Source organism: Pseudomyrmex gracilis, unplaced genomic scaffold (assembly GCF_002006095.1).
Source record: "Pseudomyrmex gracilis isolate BER0280 unplaced genomic scaffold, ASM200609v1 scaffold_156, whole genome shotgun sequence".
In the NCBI taxonomy this organism is placed as follows: Eukaryota; Metazoa; Arthropoda; class Insecta; order Hymenoptera; family Formicidae; genus Pseudomyrmex; species Pseudomyrmex gracilis.
This window is the reverse complement of record NW_018020740.1, coordinates 17,068-26,739: the sequence shown is the minus strand read 5'-3', so window position 1 is coordinate 26,739 and position 9,672 is coordinate 17,068. Positions and strand designations below refer to the sequence as shown.

The following is a 9,672-nucleotide window of genomic DNA, read 5'->3' as shown; positions in this document are numbered from 1 at the left end:
ATTTTTTATCCTGATCGTTTCTTTTGTTTAAAAAACAACTTTCTAAAGTATGAAGTCTACAACAGATACAATATTAAGTTTTTCAAATTAAAAATTTGCAAAAATATTCTATTAGAGAGAATATATAAACTATCAGAGAGAATTTCTTTTTTTCTTCTTCACAAAAAATTTATTTTTATGACTAATATAGTTGAAAATTAAGAATGTTTTGATTGTCACAAAAAATTTTACAATTACTTCGTACAGTTTTTGTAACTTTTTGCGAAGTACAGGAAAAACGTGTTCGTCTACTTTGTAAAAAACTACGTCTTACCGTGTGACATAAAGGATAGTCTTACCTTGTAACTATCTCACAAGTATTGCGCGAAAACTTGTTACTGCATTAATGATGGTAATAACGATACTTATTAATTGAACAAGTTCATGGATGACAGTGGTATTATTTTAAACTCACCAGCGGAAGACGTAGTTAGGATTCTTAAAAAACGTTTCAAACTTATTGTGCGTGTGTGTGTGTGTGTGTTACACACGTTTTTTTTTTTTTTGTCAGATTATCAAAACCACAACTTCCTTTTATAGTGATATATCATTTATTTTTGAAATCAACGCGCGGGGTATAAAAATTCGCCAACGCAATACTCGACTCTTGACAAAGCACATCAGTCAGGCAAGATCAACTGTGATTAACAACAACAATTGTACGAGTAAAAAACCTTATATTATTTCGAACACGTTATTACAACTACGTTAAGTAACCACACGTGAAAAAATATTTTTGCTCGAGTAGCAAGAGGATTAATTATTACAAGGCCAGTCGGAAAAATTTGTCAGATCTGTTGTTTAAAATTTTGTTGGTGAATCATTCAATAGACTTGGCAAATTTTTTCTGCTTTGCCATATAATATAGCAAAACTTGTTTTCCGACCATAAAAAAAATATAATAACAGTTGCCGTATAGATACCGGCGCGTTACCAACCGTGCGATTTGTAGTGCGCGTGTATGGAGATGGGCACTGGATACGGTTTCGGCACGTGCACCGGTACGGCCACGTGCACCGGGTACGGCCGATCCACGTGCACGATCTTTTCGAAAGTGACGGGATACGGTTTCGGCACCGGCACCGGCACATGCACCGGCCGATCCACCGGAATGTGCACTGGTTTTTCGATCGGCACCGGCACCGGTCGGTCTACGTGAACGATCTTCTCCACGGTGACCGGATACGGCTTGGGCACCGGCACTGCCACTGGCACGGGCACGGCGACCGGTATGTGCTTGGGTACCGGCACCGCGACGGGCACCGCGATCGGATGCGGCACCGGCTGTGGCACCGGTTGTGGAACGGGAACGGGAACCGATGCTGAAACAAGAAAAACAGATCAAGTAATCGTCTCGATGAAATCGTTATGTTTCATTTGTATATTAGGTGGGCGAGTTTTGTGCAAAAAACATTTACTTGAAGAACTAACTACATGCACAATTTAATTAAATAGATAAAAATAATACAGACGAGAAACACATGTGCATGTGTGGTGAGTTTGACGTTTTACTGACCGACTGGATGAACGGCAACGGCTGGCGGCTCCGGTACGTGTCCAGGTATCGGATGTGCAAGATCGGGCGCTGGAATCTCGTAAACCGGAGGCGCCGGCGGACCGTACACGTATTCCTGATGGTCACTGTATCCCAACCCGTCTAATTCTCGTTTGCCGTATTTCTTCTCTTCTGCGGGAGCATCGATCCGTCGTTTGGAGTAATTTTCGACAGTAATCGCTAAGCTGTCGGCCAACAGCAGCGACAGTACCTGCAATAAATAAAAAATGATATTGAAAGATCGAACAATTGGGAGATTAGTTTCAATACTATTGCCACTATTTGTATTATTTTTTTTTTTTATTGTTTCGCGAAGATCGCGCGATTCCGTTCGCCGCGTCTCACGAACGCGCGAAACACAATTCATTCACTTCGAATCAATCGTATCGCGTTCTCGATCTTCGACGTATCGCTGCGTTCAGAACTCGCAATCGAACTCGTAACGACAAAATTGAAATCTGCCAAAGATTCGCACTGACGATACCAGAAGAAGCTTCATGACGTCCTTGTCGATCCGCTCGAGTTCCAGTTGCCGATCGCGATGTCGACGAAAAACTGAGTTTGCTTTAGATTCGTGACCCCCCATATATATTTATAGTACATTAGCCGACGTATGGGTGTGGGTGCCAAGCATTCGGTCACAGACCGGGCGCGAGAGAAGAGGAACACAATCGCCGATATTCAATGGCCGATACACTTTCGCTGCTTGTCTGAATCTGGGTAGCGGCCAAATGGTTGCGATTGAGGCCGCGCTTTTCTCTCCCGCAGTCAAATAAAGGTGACAAAGAAGAAGCATCCCGAGGCACACATTATCAATGCGCGCTGTGAACGCGATATTATGGGTTTTCCAGAGATCGTAAGATAGCCCCCGCGCTATACATCGAAGCGCGTACGTACGTCAAGTGAAATCGATCGAAACGCTTACACGCGCTTCGTATATTATTACGAAATAAACGAAAGCTCCGCGTTGGAGGATTAGAGAGATTACATTTAGACTGACAGCAAATAAATTATCTCTAGAGGTACAAAGAGCGCGTCCGTATGCAGATCAACGCGCAACATTATCAAAGTGCGCGAATTTCAATTAAAAAAAAATTAAATAATTCAAAAATTATGTACCAAATGTTTGGTTTACACATCCCGAAATTATTATCCTTCAGAACTTTAACTCAGTCAATCATAAAATGCCGAGTGCGCGCAAATGTCCGCTTTTGAGGATCACGTAGTTCTCTTCCCTTCCGCCCTTTATTCGACCGGCGGGATTACGACGCGGTGGAGGGTGGAGCTTTGCACGCGCGCGAGTTTTTTTCTCTTCTCGCTTCCGCGTTACCCGACTTTCCTAACTTTCATTTTCTAACACCGGTCGGCCACGTGCGTTTCTAATGCCGACCACGTTACTCGCCATTCATTATTCATCAGCGACGCTCGAGGCGGCGACGAACGCGTAACAGCGGCAGCATACACACCCAATGACACTGGCCAAGGTTCGCCTTATTGCGAATTAGCGAAATGTCACACACAAAGTGTTCGTGTAACAAAGAAACGTCCGTGCATGAACTGTGTGAGAAAACTTCAAAGACAAGAAGATCTGTTTGTTGCTGAAGAAACGATCTCACGTTTTTTTCCTCTTCGCTTCCTCTTCGGCGTCGCGTTCCGCATTCTTTGTCATTCGTTTTCCGTTTTCCTTTTCGCGCGTACCCTAAACATCTTCGCGCTTTTACTTTCTTATATTTGCATATGTATGTGTACAATTTTTTATTTTTGTGCGTCTGCTCTGTCTCGTCTCTCTTTGAAGCGTATTTACATAGCACCTTCTTGGCATGGTACATCAGCAGCTTCTTCGCGAAAGAATCTCGTTTTCAGTTTGTAATTTTTTAAATAAATAAGCGAGCTGAAAAAAGATCAGGTTTTTTGTTTGCGAAAGATCGAACGATGTTCGCACGTATTCGCACTAGCCGATAGTTGTGCTGGATCGTTAGACGGCGCGTGAAATTCTCGAACGTTTTTCTTTTGTGTACGTGCGCGGAAGTGCGATTCAGACATAATTAATCAGGTGCGAAGAGGGATGTAGGTAAGTGTTTCGAACGTAATTATGGCGTAAGCCAAGTTGGAAGCTCGTAATCGAGCGGGAAACTGGTGTCGTTTGTAGCTCGTGTGAAACGCGCGTATGAAAAAATAGACTTTATGACAAAAAATTGAGATGCGTGTAATTTATTTGAAAAAAAAAAAAAAAATCTGTAAACTTCCGCATACAATTCTCGAGTAGAGTTTTGCAAAGAATGCGGACCGGATTCGTCATTGGCAACTTTCATCGGCGGAAGCTCGGGAGACACCGATCGGCGAGTTCCCGATTTGATCAAAGACGAGAACTCGCGACCTGATCTGGACCCGTCAAACTGTCAAGTGACACTGTCCGCGAATATAAAAGGCCTTCGTTGTGACGATCTTGCGAACAGTTTGTTCGTGACGAGAGAGAGCAATGTCGAGGATTCCTGTAAGTTTTTCTCCCGTTGCAATGAAATCGCGCGGGATATATAAGATCAAATTTGTTCACCAGCCGCGTTCAAACGCGCAATAGTTAAAGTATTTTTTTGTTCATTGAAAAAAAACGCAATATATATATGTTTTAGCTGTTCCTGACGTTACTATGCGTCACTCGAGCGCTCGCTTCGGACGATGCGAAGCAGCAGAAACGAGGAATCGTTGGTAGTGACGGATGGATCGGTCTATCGGGTCCTCACGGATACGGACATGGACACCCCTGGTCGATCGGTCATGCCCCTTGGAAAGGGCTCAAACTGCCGGAAGTCAATCTACACGCAGGGTAAAAATATAATCTACCGAGACACACACAAAATCATGTTGATAGCAATATAGTTGATCTCATACGTTGCTCTTGTCATCATTTCCTTGTCGACCGTCAGGTTGCATTTGGCAGACGCGTATCCGTTTTACGGTAGAGGCGGTATCGCCCTGACACCCGAAATCGTCAAGACGTTTCCGGTGTACATAACGAAGCATGTGGTGCTCGAAAAGCCGGTTCCAGTTCCGGAGCCGGTGATCATAGAGAAACCGTATCACGTGCCGGTGCCGATCGAGAAGATTGTTCACAAACCGGTCCCCATTCCTATACCGGTGCCTCAGGTAATTTGTATCACTTGTTTCATGTTTATAGCAATGAGTCATTTATTTATTGACAAATATTAATCATTTTTTGTTTTCTCGTGAAGAAAATTTTATCGAATATTATTGTATCTATGTGTTTCGTTTTTAAATTAATCTTAATAATTAATTTTCGCGCGTGTTTTCCGTACACAAAGCCGCTGCCGATTCCCGTTGAGCATCCAGTGCCGATTCCTGTGAAGCATCCGGTGCCGGTCGCGGTGCCGGTACAGCAACCGATTCCAGTTCCAGTGAAACATCCGGTGCCGGTGCCGGTGCCGGTGCCAGTTCCGCTGCACCCGCTTCCACCGCCATTTCCGCTGCACCCGATCCCATCGCCACTCTCGCTGTTTGCCGGCGGTCTTGATGGTTCCATTTATGCGCCGGCTCATCTTCACGGTCATGTCCCAACCGTCTTGCATTTGGGCCATGGAGCTGTTCACGGTCTCGCCCACGGCTTCGGCCACGGGCTCGGCCATGCGTTTGCACACGGTTACGGTCACGACTACGGCTATCACGATCACGATTCCCATGCCGATCATATCATTCATGAGCACAAGAAGAGAAAGACTGACAAGAACTGAAGGGACTCGTCGAGAGCACGTATCTTGCTCCTTTTATTATCCTAAGAAAAATTTTACTTATATTTTGTAGTTTATATAGTTTTTTTGAGACTAGGTTTTAGAATGTTTATGTTAAAAAACCTTTGAAGAAGATAGATTTACTTTTAACACATATAAAATATTGATATTGTTTACATATGAAAAGATATGAAATATGTATTTGTAATTGCGAAACACATTTAAGAAAAGTTCAAAGAATTACAATATAATTTCTTGAGAACAAATTAGATTACGTTATTGCACACACAATACGTTGTATCTAAATTTTGTTGCAATGAACAAATAGAAATAACCAGCGCAATATTAAAATAAAATTACCATATTTTTCCATATATAAATTAAATACAAAGATTCTTTTAAATTTTATTATATGCATACAATTTAACATGCATTATATACAATACTTATATAAATTATTATTATTGCAAATTATCGTTATTATTTACAAATACGTTATTTTTGTAAATATAACGTATTTGTTTGTAAAATCAAGAACCTGAATTATTATAAAAGAGTGCAATGGTAGGATCCTCGCACTCGGAAACCATTAATATATCTCGAAATTTGTCCAGAAGTTGTAACAACTGAGATCTGTCAATGTTTTCCAAATACATAATTTCTTCTAAGTGATAATCGCCGTTAAAATAACCAAGACGACATAATCTATCGAGCAATTTCTTATCGTCGGATAGAATATTGTAATCTTCCGATTGATAATCGTACAGTATGTCCTCCTTGGCCGTGAGCGTTAATTCTTTGATTTCCGTAGGCGTTCCTTTCGGCGTGTCACCGGCGCTCCAAATGCTTTCACTTTCTTCTGTCGCGATTGTGTCGTGGATTTCCTGATCCTTTGCATCCTAATATTAAGAATAAAAAAAGATCATTAAAAAGACAGTGTTTCAGAAGCGTGTTACTAAAATTGCGGTGTATTCTCCCCTCTTCTCTCATTCAATGCACATTTAGATGTAAATTGCATTGTGACTTACTTGTGATAAACGTCCGTAAACTGTCGGCACATATCGCACATATGTGTGTAACTGTAGGAGCACCTGATTCTTTAGTAACCATATAATTATCTTTATCAACTGTGTTTGTTGCTGCGACTGGCTTAAGGGACTTAACTTTTGACTGATAGATGTAGGTAAAGAGAAATCGCTAATTACCTAAATAAAAAAAAGAAATTGTGAATTAGCAGTTTTATACGTAATAAGATTTCTAGAATTTTAGTAAAAATTAAATTAAATTTAAAATATATATTTGCTAAATAGAGAGAACTTATAGAAAACGAGGAAAATGATGTGTGTATGTACTTGAAGTAAACAAACTCCTGGGAATTGTTCGGAGAATGACTCTAGTAATTGATTGGTTAATGCCGCATCGGGAGAGACAACGTAGACGTTGCTTTCACAGAGTGGATAAATTATTGTGGCCTTTGCCCAATAAACCAAGTGGCTAGCTAGTTGAAACACTTGTGCTAGTGTCAGATCCGAATCGGCAGCCAAAGTTTGTAGACTTTTCAACGGATTGTACATCTGAAGGAACCGCTTGAGTGCCGGAGAACTATCTATTTGCAAAGATTCCAACAACTCCAACGGATCAGTTAGTAAAAGTACGCCGTGGTAAGGCCTCAAACTCTTTAAACATCTGAAAAATACTAACAATACTAATCTAAAATTAATTTAATAATATTAAAATCTAATTCAAAATTACACGTATATTTTTACATACAAATTGTAATTATCTGAAAAGTTACGCAATAACAATTGTTACTTAATTCCACTTGATTGCATTATGTGTAAAAATTATATAATTGCAGCATTGAACAAACCTGTCTATAATTTCGGGATCAAGAAGACCCTTCTTGTGCGATAGATGAACTTTCTGAGGAAGACAGAAACGTACTTGGATCCATTTGTTGATTATGATGCTAACTATGCCGGAAGTGCTCAGATTACTGAACACAGACTTCAAGCCGCGTGCAAGCGAGCTTCTTTGAAGAATTAATTCGTATGGTGACTCATCACAATCACTTTCACCTTCTGATCTGAACCGCATGTATATTAAATGTAACATTATGTTTATAATACGCGTGTGATAAAAGAATATAGAAATAAGTAAGTTAACCTTCCAGCAATTTCATCATGTGTGGACACCATTATCTTTAATTCATCTGTCAGAAAGCCACATCTCTTTTCTTCATGTCTTAGTGCTATACCCAACCTAAATATCATAAATGTGCTTTTATACATATACTCATACATATGTATACACATATAGAATATATTACCTTTTGCTTAGATTGTAATAACATTTTACTACTGAATAGCTTGCCTGTGCATGTAACGCAAAGACTATGTTACAAAGCATGGGAGAATGTACTTCTTTTGAAGCGTGAGATGGAACTTTAGTCGGATGTCCAACAAATCGAACATCGTTTATTTTCAATTCAAATTTTTGTTCGTACAATTCAGGTTTTACGGCAAACAAAGTGGACAGAACTTCGTCCGTTAGACCGGTTAGATTTCCATTACTTATATTTGATGTCGGAAATGTCAATGACTAGAACAAATTGTTTACATACATAAAATGAGTAACATAAATATATTATTAAATATAATAATATTTATATTGTCAAGACAAATTATTAGATATAAATGTTCCGTGATGATTAATAGAATTAACAGAAGATGTGATAGGAAACATATTCATAGACACACATGACCACATGATATATACCATAAAAGAAATAAAATTACCTGCAATAAATCCTCTGTATTGATCAATGAATAAGGTGTTTTTCGTTTGGTGCACTGACCGGATTCCCTTATGTGATCTGTCATATGTGGATACCGAAATAGAAGTCTATCACCCTTGCTATCGCTTTTTACCAAAATCACACTCAACGGATAGATACCCATATTGTCTCACAGTCAGGTTTCCTAATTCTTCCAATTTTTACTTGTTTCAAATTGGTCTAAACATTTACTTCGTTTATTTATAAACATTAGAAGTGTTGGTATTCTTTTCCTCTTTGTGTCAGTATTTGCACATTGCACTTACACGTACTGAAACGTAATTCTGTCGATCGAATGGATTTTTACTGATTCTTGAGCTTCGCTGACTATTCTAACAAGCTTGACAATTGCTGACAATTCTCTTGAATTCTCTGTCAATCATCAGTTTTTGTTGTTCCCGATATGATCAAGCTTTTCCTTACTCATTAGTTTAAAGGGCCTTCTACAACAAGATATTAGTAATAAATCAGAAGTCAGAAACAAGAAATTGACTAATCACAATCGATTATTCTTCTGTGATTTGACTGTGATTGGTCAATTTCTTGCTTCAGTACAAAACCCATACCATATATACGTATGTACATATGTGTACTACGGTACACGTGCATACATGAAGAATCGTTTGGTACCGCCATCTCTTTGACGTTGTTCGATATTCTTTGCTCGTTCTGCGATTATCGAAAACAAATCATCGCAATAACGCGCGCGAATCGAAAATCTCGCTGATGGCAAAAGAGAAGACTGAGAGCGGCCAGGGTTGTGTCTAGTTAAGCAAGACAACTGTGTTACTGCGCATGCTCCGCAACAGTGTCTGCACTTTCTCGACTTCTTTCAATTCCTATATTTCCTGCATTTTCTGCGTTCGTTCGTTCCATCTTGCTTAACTGGATACAGCCCTGGTGATGGCTTCTTCAGGTTTTTTGTTCGAAAAAATAGGTCAGTACCATCCTCTCCTCCTACAAGAAAAAGTGTGTGCAAATAATCAGAATCGATTCTATCGATCTTGATTGTTGCCTCTTTTCCGCGACGTTGATTGGACGTCTCGGTGACGTTTCTCGGATAATGTGTTTCTCGATTCATATCATACTGTCGTACGTGTACTAGCTGTCATCGCGGTGACATGTTGTGTCTACTGACGGAATATGTTAAAATAAAAATAATAGCGTGCTCGTAACGCGCGTTTGTGATGTGTCCTATATTAAAAAAGGCATTTGGACCGAGAAATGCGCATTTGAAGTCGAATATATCGCACCTGAAATAATTAAAAGCGATTTTGAGACAGTTCGTCGTATATGTAAAGAAAATTAAAAACGTAACTAAAGTCACGTGACAGGAAAGAGTAGAAAAACAATACGTGAAAATAACGTGACTATAATTTATATTATATATAACATTAAATAATACATATTATACATATAATTTATTATATATTTATAATATTATACTTCATATTGTATTATATGTATTATATACATACTACAGTAATGTCACTGACCTC

The 9,672-nt window shown here is 39.5% G+C and overlaps 3 protein-coding genes across 8 annotated transcripts; 1 reads left to right on the top strand and 2 right to left on the bottom strand.

The window, feature by feature from the left end:
• Positions 1–969: 969 nt before the first annotated feature.
• Positions 970–2,231, bottom strand: LOC109857372 (tetra-peptide repeat homeobox protein 1-like). The gene is made up of 3 exons (XM_020433598.1): positions 2,079–2,231; positions 1,556–1,805; positions 970–1,361 (listed from the first exon to the last, which is right to left on the bottom strand). The coding sequence occupies exons 1-3, from the start codon at positions 2,178–2,180 to the stop codon at positions 970–972; spliced, it is 744 nt and encodes a 247-aa protein (XP_020289187.1). The 5' UTR covers positions 2,181–2,231.
• Positions 2,232–2,290: 59 nt separating this feature from the next.
• LOC109857371 (annexin B11-like) lies at positions 2,291–5,340 on the top strand. The gene is made up of 5 exons (XM_020433597.1): positions 2,291–2,372; positions 3,861–4,088; positions 4,225–4,418; positions 4,519–4,738; positions 4,915–5,340. The coding sequence occupies exons 2-5, from the start codon at positions 4,074–4,076 to the stop codon at positions 5,338–5,340; spliced, it is 855 nt and encodes a 284-aa protein (XP_020289186.1). The 5' UTR covers positions 2,291–2,372; positions 3,861–4,073.
• Positions 5,341–5,819: 479 nt separating this feature from the next.
• On the bottom strand, positions 5,820–8,867 carry LOC109857362 (nitrogen permease regulator 3-like protein). Of its 6 annotated transcripts, XM_020433578.1 has the most exons (9): positions 8,740–8,825; positions 8,440–8,616; positions 8,136–8,353; positions 7,667–7,938; positions 7,504–7,599; positions 7,208–7,423; positions 6,690–7,047; positions 6,366–6,542; positions 5,820–6,236 (listed from the first exon to the last, which is right to left on the bottom strand). In XM_020433578.1, exons 3-9 carry the CDS (start codon positions 8,295–8,297, stop codon positions 5,868–5,870), a joined length of 1,650 nt encoding a protein of 549 aa, XP_020289167.1. In that variant the 5' UTR covers positions 8,298–8,353; positions 8,440–8,616; positions 8,740–8,825; the 3' UTR covers positions 5,820–5,867. The 6 variants fall into 6 exon arrangements, with proteins under 6 accessions (XP_020289167.1, XP_020289165.1, XP_020289166.1 ...); XM_020433576.1 differs by having other exon boundaries at positions 8,136–8,616; positions 8,785–8,867; XM_020433577.1 differs by having other exon boundaries at positions 8,136–8,613; positions 8,785–8,858.
• Between the last annotated feature and the right edge of the window lie 805 nt (positions 8,868–9,672).